This window comes from Mobula hypostoma, unplaced genomic scaffold (assembly GCF_963921235.1).
Source record: "Mobula hypostoma unplaced genomic scaffold, sMobHyp1.1 scaffold_79, whole genome shotgun sequence".
Lineage (NCBI taxonomy): Eukaryota > Metazoa > Chordata > Chondrichthyes > Myliobatiformes > Myliobatidae > Mobula > Mobula hypostoma.
Window position 1 is genome coordinate 407173 of NW_026948227.1, and position 20120 is coordinate 427292.

Sequence of the window (20120 nt, forward strand, 5' to 3'; positions counted from 1 at the left end):
GCTTATGCTTCTCACTCATTCTGAGTCACAAAACCAAACTCGGTAGCAGAGGCTTAATGAAAGTGGCGTTCCTCTGCTAGGTCACACCCCGAAACAGAAACCTGTATACCTGTTACAGAGGAGTTTCCTGCAGTGGCTGCCTCTCCCCTTTCCCTCTCCTTATGGTCACCCAGTTACCTATGTCCTGTGCCTTGTGTATAGCTCCCTCCCTGTATAGCCAGTCAGTCAACCTCTCAGCCTCTTGAATGATCCTGGATTCATCCAGCTCCAGCTCCAATTCTCGAGCACAGTCTGTAAGAAGCTGCAGCTGGATGCAATTCCTGAAGGTGTAGTTATTGGGGACACTGGATGTCTCCCTGCCTTGTCAGACCCTGTAGGAAGAGCATTCCACTATCCTGCCTGGTATTCTCACTGTTCTAACTGTGAAAAGGAAGGGAAAATACGATCTAAAATCTACATAAAGCCTCCGCCTCTCCTCACTGAACCCTCTCTGACACAAACCCTCAACTCCCCACTCTATTTCTGACTCACTCACACTATGTCTGCTCCGCCTAAACCTTGCCAAGTGGAGGATTCTCCGCAATCTGTGGCGCAGGAAGTCCCGACTGACCTCGCTCGCTTCTTTCAAAATTCTTCCCTTACTATGAACACTTCAATGGCTGTTAGTGATCTGTGGCGAGCAGAATGTGCTTGGTCAGTCCACGTTCAGGGTAGATTTGTACCCATCCCTCCGCTCCTCAACATATTCCCCGTTGTTCATTACAGAGCGTGACTGAGCTGGCGGAGAAGGGAAACCGAGCGGGCGCTTCCAAACTCCTCCTGGATCTGGTGATGGAGAAGGGCTCCGGGGCCCGGAGGGTGATGTGGGAATCCTTTGTGAAACTACACCACCATTTACTGAAGCTGAGCAGAATATTGAAGGAAATACGGGAACGTGGTACGGTGAACAATACACTGTGTGTTACAGATGTAGATGCTGATGAATTTACAGTATTACACAGAACAGACTTCATGCAGGTTAATCTGTTTGAACAGGTGACGGCCAGTTCGTCTACATGGACACTGAGCGGGGTTTATCTGAAGTGCCCGCGCATCTGAAAGGTAAGCGATGGGATTGAAACCTCAAAGTCTTTATTTCACTCTGAGTCTGAATACCTGTCTTTAGCCGACTGTGTAGAGACTTCAGAGTTTGGGAGACAGGTTTTTGATGCTGTAGCTGTAGGACGGGTAACCAATTTGCATTTGTCATAACACCTGTCACCTTCCAGGTCTCGGGCTGTTCACCCAGATGCATCTATGAGATTTTTGAACAGACATTCCCGTCGGTCAGAGATGAAACCTCAGCGTTCCCCTTTCCCAAGCATCAAATATCCGGATATTTGACAAAACTGAAGCCAAACCGTTCCGATTGGAACATCCAGCTCCAGCAAAGGAAGTCTCACGCCTTGAATCCAAAGTGGAGCCGAGATTTGTTGTTATTCCTCCATAAGACCACAAGACATGGGAGCAGAATTAGGCCATTCAGCCCATCGCGTCTGCTCCACCATTCCATCATGGCTGATCCCGGATCCCACTCAGCCCCATACACCTGCCTTCTCACCATATCCTTTGATGCCCTGACCGATTAGGAACTTCTGCCTTAAATATACCCATGAAATCGGCCTCCACTGCAGTCTATGACAGAGCATTCCAGAGATTCACTACTGTCTAGCTAAATAAAAGTCTTCCTTACCTGTTCTAAAGGATCGCCCTTCAATTTTGCTGCTGTGCCCTCTAGTTCTGGATATTCCCACCATAGAAAACATCCTCTCCACATCCACCCTATCTGGTCCTTTCAACATTCGGTAGATTTCAAAGAGAACCCCCCCCCCCCCATTTTTTTCTATATTCCAGTGAGTACACATCCAAAGTTGCCAAAATGCCCCTCTTAAGTTAACCCCTTCATTCCCGGAATCATCCTCGTGAATCTCCTCTGAACTCTCTCCAATGATAGAACATAGAATAGTTCAGCACAGTACAGGCCCTTCAGCCCACAATGTTGTGCCGACCCTCAAACCCTGCCTCCCATATAAGCCCCCACCTGAGATTCCTCCATATACCTGTCTAGTAGTCTCTTAAACTTTACTAGTGTATCTGCCTCCACCACTGACTCAGGCAGTGCATTCCACACACCAACCACTCTCTGAGTAAAAAAAACCTTCCTCTAATATCCCCCTTGAACTTCCCACCCCTTACCTTAAAGCCATGTCCTCTTGAGTTGAGCAGTGGTGCCCTGGGGAAGAGGCGCTGGCTATCCACTCTATCTATTCCTCTTATTATCTTGTACACCTCTATCATGTCTCCTCTCATCCTCCTTCTCTCCAAAGAGTAAAGCCCTAGCTCCCTTAATCTCTGATCATAATGCATACTTTCTAAACCAGGCAGCATCCTGGTAAATCTCCTCTGTACCCTTTCCAATGCTTCCACATCCTTCCTCTCGTGAGGCGACCAGAACTGGACACAGTACTCCAAGTGTGGCCTAACCAGAGTTTTATAGAGCTGCATCATTACATCGTGACTCTTAAACTCTATCCCTCGACTTATGAAAGCTAACACCCCATAAGCTTTCTTAACTACCCTATCCACCTGTGAGGCAACTTTCAGGGATCTGTGGACATGTACCCCGAGATCCCTCTGCTCCTCCACACTACCAAGTATCCTGCCATTTACTTTGTACTCTGCCTTGGAGTTTGTCCTTCCAAAGTGTACCACCTCACACTTCTCCGGGTTGAACTCCATCTGCCACTTCTCAGCCCACTTCTGCATCCTATCAATGTCTGTCTGCAATCTTTGACAATCCTCTACACTATCTACAACACCACCAAACTTTGTGTCGTCTGCAAACTTTCCAACTCACCCTTCCACCCCCACATCCAGGTCGTTAATAAAAATCACGAAAAGTAGAGGTCCCAGAACAGATCCTTGTGGGACACCATTAGTCACAGTCCTCCAATCTGAATGTACTCCCTCCACCACCACCCTCTGCCTTCTGCAGGCAAGCCAATTCTGAATCCACCTGGCCAAACTTTCTTGGATCCCATGCCTTATAACTTTCTGAATAATCCTACCATGTGGAACCTTGTCAAATGCCTTACTAAAATCCATATAGATCACATCCACTGCACCACCCTCATCTATATGCCTGGTCACCTTCTCAAAGAACTCTATCAGGCTTGTTAGACATGATCTGCCCTTCACAAAGCCATACTGACTGTCCCTGATCAGACCATGATTCTCTAAATGCCTATAGACCCTATCTCTAAGAATCTTTTCCAACAGCTTTCCCACCACAGACGTAAGGCTCACTGGTCTATAATTACCCGGACTATCCCTACTACCTTTTTTGAACAAGGGAACAACATTCGCCTCCCTCCAATCCTCCGGTACCATTCCCGTGGACAACGAGGACATAAAGATCCTAGTCAGAGGCTCAGCAACCTCTTCTCTCGCCTCGTGGAGCAGCCTGGGGAATATTCCGTCAAGCCCTGGGGACATATCTGTCCTAATGTATTTTAACAACTCCAACACCTCCTCTCCCCTAATATCAACATGCTTCAGAACATCAACCTCACTCATATTGTCCTCACCATCATCAGGTTCCCTCTCATTGGTGAATACCGAAGAGAAGTATTCATTGAGGACCTCGCTCACTTCCACAGCCTCCAGGCACATCTTCCCACCTTTATCTCTAATCGGTCCTACCTTCACTCCTGTCATCCTTTTTTTCTTCACATAATTGAAGAATGCCTTGGGGTTTTCCTTTACCCTACTCGTCAAGGCCTTCTCATGCCCCCTTCTTGCTCTTCTCAGCCCCTTCTTAAGCTCCTTTCTTGCTTCCCTATATTCCTCAATAGACCCATCTGATCCTTGCTTCCTAAACCTCATGTATGCTGCCTTCTTCCACCTGACTAGATTTTCCACCTCACTTGTCACCCATAGTTCCTTCACCCTACCATTCTTTATCTTCCTCACCAGGACAAATTTATCCCTTACATCCCGCAAGAGATCTCTAAACATCGACCACATGTCCATAGTACATTTCCCTGCAAAAACATCATCCCAATTCACACCCGCAAGTTCTAGCCTTATAACCTCATAATTTGCCTTTCCCCAATTAAAAATTTTCCTGTCCTCTTTGATTCTATCCTTTTCCATGATAATTATAAAGGCCAGGGAGCGGTGGTCACTGTTCCCCAGATGCTCACCCACTGAGAGATCTGTGACCTGACCCGGTTCATTACCTAGTACTAGATCTAGTATGGCATTCCCCCTGGTTGGCCTGTCCACATACTGTGACAGGAATCCATCCTGGACACACTTAACAAACTCTGCCCCATCTAAACTCTTGGAACTAATCAGGTGCCCATCAATATTAGGGAAGTTAAAATCACCCATGATAACAACCCTGTTATTTTTGCACCTTTCCAAAATCTGCCTCCCAATCTGCTCCTCTTATCTCTGCTGCTACCAGGGGCATATAGAATACCCCCAGTAGAGTAACTGCTCCCTTCCTGTTCCTGACTTCCACCCATATTGACTCAAAAGAGGATCCTGCTACATTACCCACCCTTTCTGTAGCTGTAATAGTATCCCTGACCAGTAATGCCACCCCTCCTCCCCTTTTCCCGCCCTCTCTATCCCTTTTAAAGCACTGAAATCCAGGAATATTGAGAATCCATTCCTCCCAATGATAACACATCTTTTCTGAGATCCCAAAACTTTTGACAATACTCCAGGTGCAGCCTGACTAGTGTCTTATAAATACTCAGTATTATCTCCTTGTTTTTATATTTGATTCCCTTTGAAACAAATGCCAAAGTTGCATTTGCCTTCTTTAGAACAGACTCGACCTGTAAATTAACCATCTGGGAAGCTTGCTGGATGAACCCTAAGTCCCGCTGCACCTCTGATGTTTGATCTTCTTCCCATTCAGATAATACTCTACACTATTATACATTTTACCGAAATACATTATCATACATTTCCCAAAACTATATTCTATCTGCCACTTTTTTGCCCATTCTTCCAATTTTTCTACATTCTGCTGCAATCGCCTTGCTTCCTCCGCGCTACCTACCCCTCCACCTATCTTTGCATCATCTGCAAACATTGCCACAAAGACATCAATTCCATTATCGAAATCATTGACAAACAATGTGAAAAGCAGCGGTTCCAATCCTCACCCCTGAGGAAAATCTCTAGTCACAGGCAGCCAACCAGAAAAGGCCCCTTTAGTTCCCACTCGCTGCCTGCTGCCTGTCAGCCATTCCGCTACCGATGCCAATATCGTTCCTGTAACGCCATATGGTTTTATCTTGTTCAGCAGTCTCGTATGTGGCACCTTATCAAATGCCTTCTGAAAATCCAAGTAAGACGCATCCACTGACTCTCCTTTGCCCACCTTGCTTGTTACTCCCTCGAAGAGCAGATTTGTCAGGCATAATTTCCCTTTACAGAAGCCATGCTGACTTTGACTTATTTTGTCATTAGTCTCCTAGTACCTCGAAACCTGAACCTTTATAAGAAACTCCAACACCTTCCCAAGGGCTGAGGTTTGGCTAACTGGCCTATAATTTCCCTTCCTTTGCCTTTCTCCCTTCTTAAAGAGTGGAATGATATTGTCAGTACTCCAGTGATTCTTGAAAGATCATGACCAATGCAACCGTTATCTCTCAGGCAACCACTCTCAAGACTTTGGGATGTAGTCAACCTGGCCCAGGTGACTTATTCACCTTAAAACTTTTCAGTATGCCTGACACTTTCTCTTTTGTAATAGTAATGGCACTCATTCCTACTGCCCGTCACTCGCGGACCACTGCACACTGCTAGCATCTTCCACGGTGAAGACATATGCACAGTACCAATTAGATATATCCGTCAATCTTTGTCCCCCATTACTATCTCACAAACATGATTTCCCAGTGGTCCAATATCAACTCTCACCTCCCTTTTACTGTTTATAATATTGAAAAAAGTGTTTATTATCCTGCTTTATACTATTGGCTGTGCTGCCCTCGTGTTTCATCTTTTCCCTCTTATAGCTTGTTTTGTTGCCTTGTGTTGGATTTTAAAAGTTTTCCATTCATCCAACTTTCCACTCACTTTTGCTAGCTTTTTGCCCCTTCCTTGGCTTTTATGCAGTTCTCAACTTCCTTTGTCAGCCACAGTTGCTTACCCCTGCCATTTGAGAACTTCTTCCTCTGTGGGTCACATCTGTCCTGCGCCTTGTGAACTATTCCCAGAAACTTCAGTCATCTCTGCTCTGCCGTCATTCCCACTAGTATCCTCTCTAGTCCTCCGGTGCAAGGTCCTCTCTAATGCCTCTATAATTTGTTTTATTCAATTGTGATACTGATACATATAAGTTATGCTTCTCCCTCTCAAATTGCAGTATGAATTCAATCATATTATGATTACTGTTTTCTAAAGGTTCCTTTACAATAAGCTCCCTAATAAGATATGGGTTACTGCACAACACCCAATCTAAGCTGGCCTTTCACCAAGTAGTCTCAAGCACAAGCTACTCTACAAAGCCATCTCATAGGCATTCAATAAATTCCCTTGCTTGCGATCCAACACTTTAAGTCTGCTTGATTTTCCTATTCCCCTTCAATATTTAAGACCCCATTGCAATGGTGTCATTAGCCTTATTACATGCCCCTTTGCATGAAAGCTCCCTTTGCAATCGTGGCTTCTATTTGGAGGTCAAAATATGATTTTTTTTCCCTCGTGATTTCTTATCTCCACCCACAAAGATTCTACATTTTCTGACCCCATGTGACCTCTTTCTAAAGATGTAATTCCAACGTGAACCAATAGAACCACACCACTGCCTATGTCGTCCTGCCTATCCGTTTGATACAAAGAATGTCCTTTGATGTTAAGCTCCCAAATGCGGCCTTCATTCAGCCATGACTCAGTGAAGCCCACAACATCATGCCGACCAGTATATAATTGCACCAAGAGTTCGTCCACCTTGTGCCGAATGCTATGCATATTTAAATACAACACTTTCAGTTTGTAGCTGGGCTCTTTCAATTTTGCCTCTGTGCTACAATTCAACACTTTGCTCCGTCTGCATTTGAACCCAGTCATGAGCTTGTCCTTCCTGACATTCATGTTACACCCATCATCTACTTGTCAACCTGCTGGCTCATCCTCAGCTCTGTCAAACTGGTTCCCATCCCCCTGCCATATTAGTGTAAAACACGGCCAACAGCTCCAGTAAATCTGCCCGCAGGAATATTGGACCCCCTCGGATTCATGCAACCCGTCCATTTTGTACAGGGCACGCCTGTCCCAGAGGTTGTCCCAATTATCCAAAAACCTGAATCCCTGACCCCGCTGCAATTATTCAGCTATTTATCTGCCACCTCATTCTATTCCTATCTTCACTGTCGTGGAAACAGACAGTAATCCCGAGATTACTATGTTTGAATTCCAGCTTCTCAGTTTCTTTCCTATCTCCCTATGTTTTGTTTTCCAGATATCCTCCCTTTTTTTCTCCAATATCGTTGTTACCAATATGTGCCATGACTTCTGGTTGCTCACCCTCTCTTTTCAGGATATTGTGAATGTGGTGGGATGTATTGCCCGAGTTCATGTACCAGCTCCTCGGAGCAGAGGAGACTGTAGAAGTCTGGTGAGGGTTTATTGCCCGAGTTCATGTACCAGCTCCTCGGAGCAGAGGAGACTGTAGAGGTCTGGTGAGGGTTTATTGCCCGAGTTCATGTACCAGCTCCTCGGAGCAGAGGAGACTGTAGAGGTGTGGTGGGATGTATTGCCCGAGTTCATGTACCAGCTCCTCGGAGCAGAGGAGACTGTAGAGGTCTGGTGAGGGTTTATTGCCCGAGTTCATGTACCAGCTCCTCGGAGCAGAGGAGACTGTAGAGGTGTGGTGAGGGTTTATTGCCCGAGTTCATGTACCAGCTCCTCGGAGCAGAGGAGACTGTAGAGGTGTGGTGGGATGTATTGCCCGAGTTCATGTACCAGCTCCTCGGAGCAGAGGAGACTGTAGAGGTGTGGTGAGGGTTTATTGCCCGAGTTCATGTACCAGCTCCTCGGAGCAGAGGAGACTGTAGAGGTGTGGTGAGGGTTTATTGCCCGAGTTCATGTACCAGCTCCTCGGAGCAGAGGAGACTGTAGAGGTGTGGTGAGGGTTTATTGCCCGAGTTCATGTACCAGCTCCTCGGAGCAGAGGAGACTGTAGAGGTGTGGTGAGGGTTTATTGCCCGAGTTCATGTACCAGCTCCTCGGAGCAGAGGAGACTGTAGAGGTGTGGTGAGGGTTATTGCCCGAGTTCATGTACCAGCTCCTCGGAGCAGAGGAGACTGTAGAGGTTGGTGAGGGTTATTGCCCGAGTTCATGTACCAGCTCCTCGGAGAGAGGAGCTGTAGAGGTGTGGTGGTTATTGCCCGAGTTCATGTACCAGCTCCTCGGAGCAGAGGAGACTGTAGAGGTGTGGTGAGGGTTTATTGCCGAGTTCATGTACCAGCTCCTCGGAGCAGAGGAGACTGTAGAGGTGTGGTGAGGGTTTATTGCCCGAGTTCATGTACCAGCTCCTCGGAGCAGAGGAGACTGTAGAGGTGTGGTGAGGGTTTATTGCCCGAGTTCATGTACCAGCTCCTCGGAGCAGAGGAGACTGTAGAGGTGTGGTGAGGATTATTGCCCGAGTTCATGTATCCTCGGAGCCTGTAGAGGTTGGTGGGTTATTGCCGAGTTCATGTACCAGCTCCTCGGAGCAGAGGAGACTGTAGAGGTGTGGTGAGGGTTTATTGCCCGAGTTCATGTACCAGCTCCTCGGAGCAGAGGAGACTGTAGAGGTGTGGTGAGGGTTTATTGCCCGAGTTCATGTACCAGCTCCTCGGAGCAGAGGAGACTGTAGAGGTGTGGTGAGGGTTTATTGCCCGAGTTCATGTACCAGCTCCTCGGAGCAGAGGAGACTGTGTAGAGGTGTGGTGTAGGGTTTATTGCCCGAGTTCATGTACCAGCTCCTCGGAGCAGAGGAGACTGTAGAGGTCAGGGTTTATTGCCCGAGTTCATGTACCAGCTCCTCGGAGCAGAGGAGACTGTAGAGGTGTGGTGAGGGTGTATTGCCCGAGTTCATGTACCAGCTCCTCGGAGCAGAGGAGACTGTAGAGGTGTGGTGAGGGATGTATTGCCCGAGTTCATGTACCAGCTCCTCGGAGCAGAGGAGACTGTAGAGGTGTGTGTGCCCGAGTTCATGTACCAGCTCCTCGGAGCAGAGGAGACTGTAGAGGTTGCCCGAGTTCATGTACCAGCTCCTCGGAGCAGAGGAGACTGTAGAGGTGTGGTGAGGGTTTATTGCCCGAGTTCATGTACCAGCTCCTCGGAGCAGAGGAGACTGTAGAGGTGTGGTGAGGGTTTATTGCCCGAGTTCATGTACCAGCTCCTCGGAGCAGAGGAGACTGTAGAGGTGTGGTGAGGGTTTATTGCCCGAGTTCATGTACCAGCTCCTCGGAGCAGAGGAGACTGTAGAGGTGTGGTGAGGGTTTATTGCCCGAGTTCATGTACCAGCTCCTCGGAGCAGAGGAGACTGTAGAGGTGTGGTGAGGGTTTATTGCCCGAGTTCATGTACCAGCTCCTCGGAGCAGAGGAGACTGTAGAGGTGTGGTGAGGGTTTATTGCCCGAGTTCATGTACCAGCTCCTCGGAGCAGAGGAGACTGTAGAGGTGTGGTGAGGGTTTATTGCCCGAGTTCATGTACCAGCTCCTCGGAGCAGAGGAGACTGTAGAGGTGTGGTGAGGGTTTATTGCCCGAGTTCATGTACCAGCTCCTCGGAGCAGAGGAGACTGTAGAGGTGTGGTGAGGGTTTATTGCCCGAGTTCATGTACCAGCTCCTCGGAGCAGAGGAGACTGTAGAGGTGTGGTGAGATGTATTGCCCGAGTTCATGTACCAGCTCCTCGGAGCAGAGGAGACTGTAGAGGTGTGGTGGGATGTATTGCCCGAGTTCATGTACCAGCTCCTCGGAGCAGAGGAGACTGTAGAGGTGTGGTGGGATGTATTGCCCGAGTTCATGTACCAGCTCCTCGGAGCAGAGGAGACTGTAGAGGTGTGGTGAGGGTTTATTGCCCGAGTTCATGTACCAGCTCCTCGGAGCAGAGGAGACTGTAGAGGTGTGGTGGGTTATTGCCTCCTCGGAGAGAGGAGACTGTAGAGGTGTGGTGGGTATTGCCCGAGTTCATGTACCAGCTCCTCGGAGCAGAGGAGACTGTAGAGGTGTGGTGAGGGTTTATTGCCCGAGTTCATGTACCAGCTCCTCGGAGCAGAGGAGACTGTAGAGGTGTGGTGAGGGTTTATTGCCCGAGTTCATGTACCAGCTCCTCGGAGCAGAGGAGACTGTAGAGGTGTGGTGAGGGTTTATTGCCCGAGTTCATGTACCAGCTCCTCGGAGCAGAGGAGACTGTAGAGGTGTGGTGAGGGATGTATTGCCCGAGTTCATGTACCAGCTCCTCGGAGCAGAGGAGACTGTAGAGGTGTGGTGAGGGTTTATTGCCCGAGTTCATGTACCAGCTCCTCGGAGCAGAGGAGACTGTAGAGGTGTGGTGAGGGTTTATTGCCCGAGTTCATGTACCAGCTCCTCGGAGCAGAGGAGACTGTAGAGGTCTGGTGAGGGTTTATTGCCCGAGTTCATGTACCAGCTCCTCGGAGCAGAGGAGACTGTAGAGGTGTGGTGGGATGTATTGCCCGAGTTCATGTACCAGCTCCTCGGAGCAGAGGAGACTGTAGAGGTGTGGTGAGGGTTTATTGCCCGAGTTCATGTACCAGCTCCTCGGAGCAGAGGAGACTGTAGAGGTGTGGTGAGGGTTTATTGCCCGAGTTCATGTACCAGCTCCTCGGAGCAGAGGAGACTGTAGAGGTCTGGTGAGGGTTTATTGCCCGAGTTCATGTACCAGCTCCTCGGAGCAGAGGAGACTGTAGAGGTGTGGTGAGGGTTTATTGCCCGAGTTCATGTACCAGCTCCTCGGAGCAGAGGAGACTGTAGAGGTGTGGTGAGGGTTTATTGCCCGAGTTCATGTACCAGCTCCTCGGAGCAGAGGAGACTGTAGAGGTGTGGTGAGGGTTTATTGCCCGAGTTCATGTACCAGCTCCTCGGAGCAGAGGAGACTGTAGAGGTGTGGTGGGATGTATTGCCCGAGTTCATGTACCAGCTCCTCGGAGCAGAGGAGACTGTAGAAGTCTGGTGAGGGTTTATTGCCCGAGTTCATGTACCAGCTCCTCGGAGCAGAGGAGACTGTAGAGGTGTGGTGAGGGTTTATTGCCCGAGTTCATGTACCAGCTCCTCGGAGCAGAGGAGACTGTAGAGGTGTGGTGAGGGTTTATTGCCCGAGTTCATGTACCAGCTCCTCGGAGCAGAGGAGACTGTAGAGGTGTGGTGAGGGTTTATTGCCCGAGTTCATGTACCAGCTCCTCGGAGCAGAGGAGACTGTAGAGGTGTGGTGGGATGTATTGCCCGAGTTCATGTACCAGCTCCTCGGAGCAGAGGAGACTGTAGAGGTGTGGTGAGGGTTTATTGCCCGAGTTCATGTACCAGCTCCTCGGAGCAGAGGAGACTGTAGAGGTGTGGTGAGGGTTTATTGCCCGAGTTCATGTACCAGCTCCTCGGAGCAGAGGAGACTGTAGAGGTGTGGTGAGGGTTTATTGCCCGAGTTCATGTACCAGCTCCTCGGAGCAGAGGAGACTGTAGAGGTCTGGTGAGGGTTTATTGCCCGAGTTCATGTACCAGCTCCTCGGAGCAGAGGAGACTGTAGAGGTGTGGTGAGGGTGTATTGCCCGAGTTCATGTACCAGCTCCTCGGAGCAGAGGAGACTGTAGAGGTGTGGTGAGGGTTTATTGCCCGAGTTCATGTACCAGCTCCTCGGAGCAGAGGAGACTGTAGAGGTGTGGTGAGGGTTTATTGCCCGAGTTCATGTACCAGCTCCTCGGAGCAGAGGAGACTGTAGAGGTGTGGTGGGATGTATTGCCCGAGTTCATGTACCAGCTCCTCGGAGCAGAGGAGACTGTAGAGGTGTGGTGGGATGTATTGCCCGAGTTCATGTACCAGCTCCTCGGAGCAGAGGAGACTGTAGAGGTGTGGTGAGGGTTTATTGCCCGAGTTCATGTACCAGCTCCTCGGAGCAGAGGAGACTGTAGAGGTGTGGTGAGGGTTTATTGCCCGAGTTCATGTACCAGCTCCTCGGAGCAGAGGAGACTGTAGAGGTGTGGTGAGGGTTTATTGCCCGAGTTCATGTACCAGCTCCTCGGAGCAGAGGAGACTGTAGAGGTGTGGTGAGGGTGTATTGCCCGAGTTCATGTACCAGCTCCTCGGAGCAGAGGAGACTGTAGAGGTGTGGTGAGGGTTTATTGCCCGAGTTCATGTACCAGCTCCTCGGAGCAGAGGAGACTGTAGAGGTGTGGTGGGATGTATTGCCCGAGTTCATGTACCAGCTCCTCGGAGCAGAGGAGACTGTAGAGGTGTGGTGAGGGATGTATTGCCCGAGTTCATGTACCAGCTCCTCGGAGCAGAGGAGACTGTAGAGGTGTGGTGAGGGATGTATTGCCCGAGTTCATGTACCAGCTCCTCGGAGCAGAGGAGACTGTAGAGGTGTGGTGAGGGTGTATTGCCTGTGTTCATGTACCAGCTCCTCAGAGAATAAAAGACACCGGGGAACCTGCAAACTGCGAACAGAGGGGAGAGCGGAGCCTTTAACAGCGAATCTGAATCAGATTAGAAATGTTTCTCTGCCATCATCCATTTTCAGACACTCTGTCTCTGAGCTCTTAATATCACCCAAACAAAGTCTTTAGCAAGTTGTTTTTTGATTAGGGGAAAGACGCGAGTGTTCCTTGTTCATCAGATGAGGCTTTGACAACCTATTTCTGTCTGTCCTCAGATGTTCAACAGAAACACAAGGAGACTCTGCGGGTACAAAGTGAAACACTGAGAGTCAACACGATCCTGATGAGGGAGAAGGTGAAGGTTTTCCAGCTGGTTGATCGATACGCTGAGCTCACGATCATTTCTACTATTCGAGATCGGAGACTGGTGGAACATGAGCTGCTGGCAAGAGGCAGAGACCACGAGGAGTGGAGAGAGAAACATCTCCGCAGAGAGCTGGAGAAAATTGGGATTGCTCAGCTGTTTCAGAATAGTTACTCGCATAGTTTTTGGGACAACATGAAAAGATTCTTCACACGATCAAATTCGGGATGTTCGGCAGCAGTGGCCGGAGTCCCGGGGATCGGGAAAACAACAATGGTTCAAAAGATTGTTTATGACTGGGCCACAGGGAAAATATACCAAAAATTCCAGTTTGTCTTCAGTTTCAAATTCCGAGATTTAAACTCCATTAACTGCAGAATAAACCTGAGGGAACTGATTCTGGATCAGTATCCTTACTTCGGGAATTGCCTGAGAGAGGTCTGGAAGAACCCAGAGGGATTGTTGTTTATATTCGATGGTTTGGATGAATTCAAGCACAGAATTGATTTTGCTGACAGTCAGAGAGATACAGAACCCAAGCACCAGTGCCCAGATCCCGAGTGGTGGTGTGAAGTGTCTGACATTGTGTACAGTTTAATCCAGGGCAAGCTGCTCCCAGGGTGTTCAGTGCTGGTGACCACCCGTCCCACTGCGTTACATTTATTGGAAAAGGCAATGATCAGTCTCTGGGCTGAAATCTTGGGATTTGTTGGTGAGGAACGGAAAGAATATTTCATCAGGTATTTTGAAGATCAGAGGGTGGCAGCAGCTGTTTTCAAACACGTGGAGGAGAACGAGATCTTGTACACCATGAGCTACAACCCCTCCTACTGCTGGATCCTCGCTCTGGCACTGGGCCCCTTCTTCACACAAAGAGTCAGGGACCCGCAGCGAGTTCCCAAGACCATCACCCAACTGTACTCCTACTATATTTACAACATCCTGAAAAACCACGGCCGTGAGATTGAGAACCCCCGTGATATGTTACTGAGAGTTGGACAGATGGCCTTCAGAGGAGTGTCCGAGAAGAAGATTGTGTTTGCAGATGCAGATTTGATCAACTACAATCTGCAGCCTTCCCAGTTCCTGTCCGGGTTCCTGATGGAGCTTTTGGAGAGAGAGGATTCTGCCCGGAGCGTGGTGTACACATTCCCACACCTCACCATCCAAGAGTTTGTAGCTGCTATCGCACAATTCCTGAATCCACATCCCGGGGATATCCTGAAATTCCTCACTGAAGCCCACAACACGACAGATGGGCGATTTGAGGTGTTTCTCCGTTTTGTTGCTGGTCTCTCCAACCCAATGACAGCTCGTGGCCTGGAGGAGTTTCTGGGCCCATTTCCTCATCAAACAACCTGCCGGGTGATTGACTGGGTGAAGGAGGAGGTTAAACGCCAGAGTGGAAACACAGAGAGTGAAGCTGGTAAAAGGAGCTTTCTGAACACATTGCACTACCTGTTTGAGTCTCAGAATCGTGGGCTGGCTCAGGCCACACTGGGATCTCTTTCATTCAGTGGAATGACACTGACGCCGATTGACTGCACGGTCCTGTCTCATGTCATCGGACTCTGTGATACAATAAAACACCTGAACCTAGAGAGCTGCCACATTCAGTGTGAAGGAATCCAGCGGCTGGGACCCGGGCTGCACAAGTGCCAGGAGTTGAGGTAACTTGATTTATCTCTCACTCTGAGTTGTGAAACTGTTCTATTGTGTTGTTTCAATTATAAGGAATTTGGGTACGACTGTAGTAAATCAAATTGTGAAGAATTGTGACAAATTCCCAGGGGATCAGTCAGTAATTCCCCAATTACCGGAGGGTTCTGTAGCTCCTTGTGAACAGATGTTGGAAATTTCATCAGATCACTGGACAACGGCCATTACTTTGTTGGTAATAAATCACAGGAATGGTCGTATTTCTCGCTGGCTGTGACAATGTTCGTTCTCACTGTTATTGACACCCAGACGGTCACTGACTTTAGCAGGTGGGTCAAAGCTTCACATCGTCTTTGTGGTGAGGGACAAGAGAGGGTCAGCGGACTGTCCCAGTGAGAGGGAGAGAAATACTATTGTGAGATTGTCCTCCCCTGCTCAATATCAGACACCCAAACACCATGGGCGCATTTCCTCTGGGCCTCTGGTCAGAACCACCCCTCCTGTACAATCTATTTCTGCATCCCCTCGTCTTGTAGGGTTACCGTTTCTCCTCGGAATCCTCCTGTGCGACCTCTCATCCTCATTCCCTGTCCTCCTGTGGAATATCTCTTCCCCATCACCCCTCCATCCAGTGGGATCTCTATTCCCTTCCTCCTAGGGGATCTCTCTTCCTCATCACCCTTTCTTTCTTCAGCTTCTCTCTTCACCATTCCCCTTCCTCCTGCAGGTTCTGTCGTCCTATCCCTTTTACTTGGCTGAGATTCCTTACAGCATCTCCCGTCGACACTTTCCCGTTCACAACTCTTCCTCACTGTGGGACTTCCTTCCAACTTTCATCCCTGCCACCTCAGATGCCCTCATGTCAGTAACACTTTTCTAACTATCATGGAATGAGACCAAATATGTGGAGTTTACAGGGTCACACCGACAGACTAAATTACTGACATTCGGTGAATACCCTGGAGCTGGACAGTGAGGGACATTGACAGTGATGGGAACTCTGGTCAGTGATTTACTGAAGGGTTTAATGTTTCCAGAAATATCCGAGTGAGAGAAATTCCCTCAGACCCACGGTTTGAATCACTTTGTTCATCAATTTGTCTGTTTGTGTTTAGCCTTGGAGAGAATAAACTGGGAGATTCAGAAGTGCAACTGGTGTCTGCAGCTCTGAGGAACCCGGAGTGTAAAATACAGAAACTGTGGTAAGTACCAGACTGTGGGAATTTGTGTTTACAGTCACTGCGTGTCTGACACTGAACATTAATGTGATCAGTAATTGTGTTACTGATAAACACTGGGGATTTGTAGTCTCCTGTCTCTCTGTGTCCTTCACCCTCACTCTCTCTCATCTCCAGGCTGGACAATGTCGGTCTCACAGATTCTAGTGTCGAGGATCTCATCTCCGCTCTCAGTACAAACCCATCACTGACGGAGCTGGACCTGAGTGGTAATAAACTGGGAGATTCAGGAGTGAAACTGGTGTCTGCGGCTCTGGGGAACCCGGAGTGTAAAATACAGAAACTCGAGTAAGTACCAGACTGTGGGAGATTGTGTTTACAGTGACTGGGTGTCTGACACTGAACATTAATGTGATCAGTAACTGTGTTGCTGATAAACACTGGGGATTTCTACCTCTTCCTGTCTCTCTGTGTCCTTCACCCTCACTCTCTGTCATTTCCAGGCTGAGGGATGTCGGTCTCACAGATTCTGGTGCCGAGGATCTTGTCTCCGCTCTCAGTACAAACACATCACTGACGGAGCTGGACCTGGGTGGCAATAAACTGGGAGATTCAGGAGTGAAACTAGTGTCTGCGGCTCTGAGGAACCGGCAGTGTAAAATACAGATATTGTGGTGAGTTCCAGACTGTGAGAAATGGTATTTACAGTCACTGGGTGTCTGATACTGAACATTAATGTGATCAGTAATTGTGTTACTGATAAACACTGGGGATTTGTACCGTCTCCTGTCTCTCTGTGTCCTTCACCCTCACTCTCTCTCATCTCCAGGCTGTACCGTGTCGGTCTCACAGATTCTGGTGTCGAGGATCTCGTCTCCGCTGTCAGTACAAACCCATCACTGACGGAGCTGAACCTGGGATCAAACTCGCTGACAGACCGATCTGTCCCCGCTCTCCGCCGCCTCATACTGACCCTCCCAAGTCTGAAACGGATCCGGTGAGTGTTTGTGTTAATGTTCAATCTGATGAAATATCAGCGGACCCGCGGGTTTTCTGGTGATATTTGTCTGTGATGTTGTTAAAACATTAACCCCAGTCCCCTGTTACTGACACTGTTGTGTAATCTGTTTATTTCATCTTTATTCCTCCATCTGTTTCAGGCTGGAAATGAATCGGTTCAGTTGGACCGGGAAGAAGGAACTGAGATCTCTGCAGGAACCCAGGCCCGGACTGACAGTGACCGTGTGAACATCTGAATGTGTGAACACTCACAACACGTGGAGGAACTCAGCAGGTTGGGTAGCATCCGTGGAAAAGAAAACTATCGGGGAATGAGTTTACATGGTCACATCGACAGACTAAATTACTGATATTCGGTGAAGACCCTGGAGCTGGGCATTGAGGGACGTTGATCTTTTCCATGGATCCTGCCCGACATGCTGAGTTCCTCCAGCGTGTTGTGAGTGTTGCTTTGACCCCAGCATCTGCAGATTATTTTGTGCATGAATGTGTGAACATCCCCGCCCGCGGGAGGGGACACTTTGCCCGATTCCCCAGCCTCCCCTTTAACGGCCGCACAGCAGATTTAATTCTCAATGGTTCTAAAGGAACTGGCTCCCGTCTCGCGCACTTTGACAACGGAAGCGGTCCCGCAGTGACGTATTTCCGCCTGTTATCCAGCGACACTGCTGCCGCCGGAAGTGTGGGTTCGAGTCTTCCCCACGTGAGACCCCGGGGAATTCCAGAGACAGGAAGATCCTGAGGATGGCGGGTTTCAGCCTGGGACACCGGTGTCCCGGGGTGGGATTATCCCGGGAGAGAATCCTTTTGCTCCCTTTGCTGAGGACGGTGCATTCGGCAGTCTGGCTGATATAATGGTGTTAACTTGACAAATGCAGCGATCAGGGACACATGTTGGCGCGTGGCCAAGGGTTAAGGCATTGGACTAGTGATCTGAAAGTCGCGAGTTCGAGCCTCAGCAGAGGCAACGTGTTGTGTCCTTGAGCAAGGCACTTAACCACACATGCTCCTGCACAAGACACTGCCCTGAATTGTGATTTCATAACCATCGACTCTCGGATGCAGAGTGGTGGTGAGGAACGGGACTGATTATTCAACCGGTCACTCGTTGTTAATTGTGTGTGTCTGTGAGTGAGTCGGGCGTCCTTTATTTATTCCCGCACGTCAGCAGCTCACACATTGTTTAATTTACATTTGTCATGATGAAATCAATAAACAACTGCAACTTTCTGTCTTGGTGTCGGATTTGAGTTTTATTTGAGGTTTTGCTGCCCTATGCACCCTGTGCTCTGCAACAGTGGGTCGGAGCTCCTCACACTGACACAGTAGCGTCTCAGCTACAGGCTGAGGGAGGTCGGACTGGCAGAGTCTGGGTGCCCAGGATCTCATCTCCACTCAACCCCCTTCCTGCAAACTGACCCCCTCCTGCCCCTCGCAGACAATTAAAATCGACTTGATTCCACACCGCAAATGGTTAATAACAGATGTGAGTCCACTGAGGTCCCGAGTACGAGAGGGATGGGGGATGGAATACCGGCGTTAAACACGGAGTGAAGCTCCCTCCACACCGTCCCATCACAGACTCCCAGGGTCAGACGCAGAGTGAAGCTCCCCGCACACCGTCTCATCACCCATTCCTGGGGTCAGACACAGTGTGAAACTCCCTCCTCACTGTCCCATCACACACTGCCGGAGTCAGACACAAAGTGAAGGTCCCTCCACTCCGTCCCATCACACACTCCTGGGGACAGACACGGGAAAAAAGTCTGTAGTGTGAGATATATCAAATGAGTTCTCTGGTTGAAACAGATTAGGGGAGAGACTCTCATTGTGTTCACCTTGGAACGATACAGAGAACCACAGACACACACACACACACACACACACACACACACAAACACGAGATGAATATATGTAGCAGTGGTCACAGAGATGGGGAGGGATACAGTGTGCACAGACCAGGAGAGGGTGGGAGTGAGTGCAAACTAGCAGTGGAGTACAGATGGGAATCATAACCACAGCAGATAACAATCACATTTGACTTCTAGGTTCGAGAAGTAGCCCAGGATGAAATCGAAGATGAGGATAATTTTGCAAAACAGGACTCCACCCCTTCCCGTTCTCTCCCAAGATCCGCACTCCTCACAGGACGCCAACCCACCCGTCCACTCACATGGACCGCGATTCCAATCAAATGCCACTCTTTCCCATTCACTCCCACCATCTGCACCCTCAATAGACCCCCCCTTTCCCATTCACTCCCAATAGACCCCACCCTTTCCCATTCACTCCCAATAGACCCCCCCTTCCCATTCACTCCCAATAGACCCCACCCTTTCCCATTCACTCCCAATAGACCCCACCCTTTCCCATTCACTCCCAATAGGACCCCACCCCGTCCCGTTCTCTCCCAAGATCCGCACTCCTCACAGGACGCCAACCCACCCGTCCACTCACCTGGACCGCGATTCCAATCAAATGCCACTCTTTCCCATTCACTCCCACCATCCGCACCCTCAATAGACCCCCCCTTTCCCATTCACTCCCAATAGACCCCACCCTTTCCCATTCACTACCAATAGACCCCACCCTTTCCTATTCACTACCAATGGACCCCACCCTTTCCCATTCACTCCCAATAGACCCCACCCTTTCCCATTCACTACCAATAGACCCCACCCTTTCCCATTCACTACCAATAGACCCCACCCTTTCCCATTCACTCCCAATAGACCCCACCCTTTCCCATTCACTCCCAATAGACCCCACCCGTTCCCGTTCACTATCACCATCAGCCTCCCAATGGAACCCCTTCCAGTTCATTTCCAACAGGATTGGGATCCTGGAAATTGGCGGGGATGCCCGAAGTTCCTGTTTGACAGAACTCAGGGTTGCGTTTAGGCAATTTGACGTGGTCGCCGATGGGTTTATTAGTTACAAGGAAAGCCGAGGGCCGTGTGGATGCTGACGACTTCGTAAAACTGATGATGTTCTGAATTCTGGCGGAGGCGGTGGATATGATCAGATTTCCTGACAATGGTGTGGGTGGGGGTGAGGGCTGAGAGAAGTTTATGGTTTCCGTGTTCCCACGCCAGGAGATACATTGCGCCCGGTTCCCGGTGTCCACATAGCACACAGGAAGTTACACAGGCAAAAGTTCCCGGTCTCCATATCCCACACTGGGAATTTTGCCAGCCGCACGGTTCCCGATCTCTGTCTCCACACCGAGAGTTTTACCGCG

The 20120-nt window shown here is 49.3% G+C and overlaps 1 protein-coding gene across 1 annotated transcript in view; it reads left to right on the forward strand.

Moving 5' to 3' along the window:
- The window catches only part of LOC134342036 (NACHT, LRR and PYD domains-containing protein 3-like), a 52221-nt gene extending 34112 nt beyond the window's left edge, over positions 1-18109 (forward strand). The window contains exons 4-11 of the mRNA XM_063039974.1: positions 766-937; positions 1036-1101; positions 12934-14692; positions 15797-15883; positions 16037-16207; positions 16363-16533; positions 16689-16856; positions 17020-18109. Of these exons, the coding sequence (XP_062896044.1) occupies positions 766-937; positions 1036-1101; positions 12934-14692; positions 15797-15883; positions 16037-16207; positions 16363-16533; positions 16689-16856; positions 17020-17107 (2682 nt within the window). The 3' untranslated portion in view covers positions 17108-18109. The remainder of the gene's footprint in view (positions 1-765; positions 938-1035; positions 1102-12933; positions 14693-15796; positions 15884-16036; positions 16208-16362; positions 16534-16688; positions 16857-17019) is intronic.
- The last annotated feature ends 2011 nt before the right edge of the window (positions 18110-20120 follow it).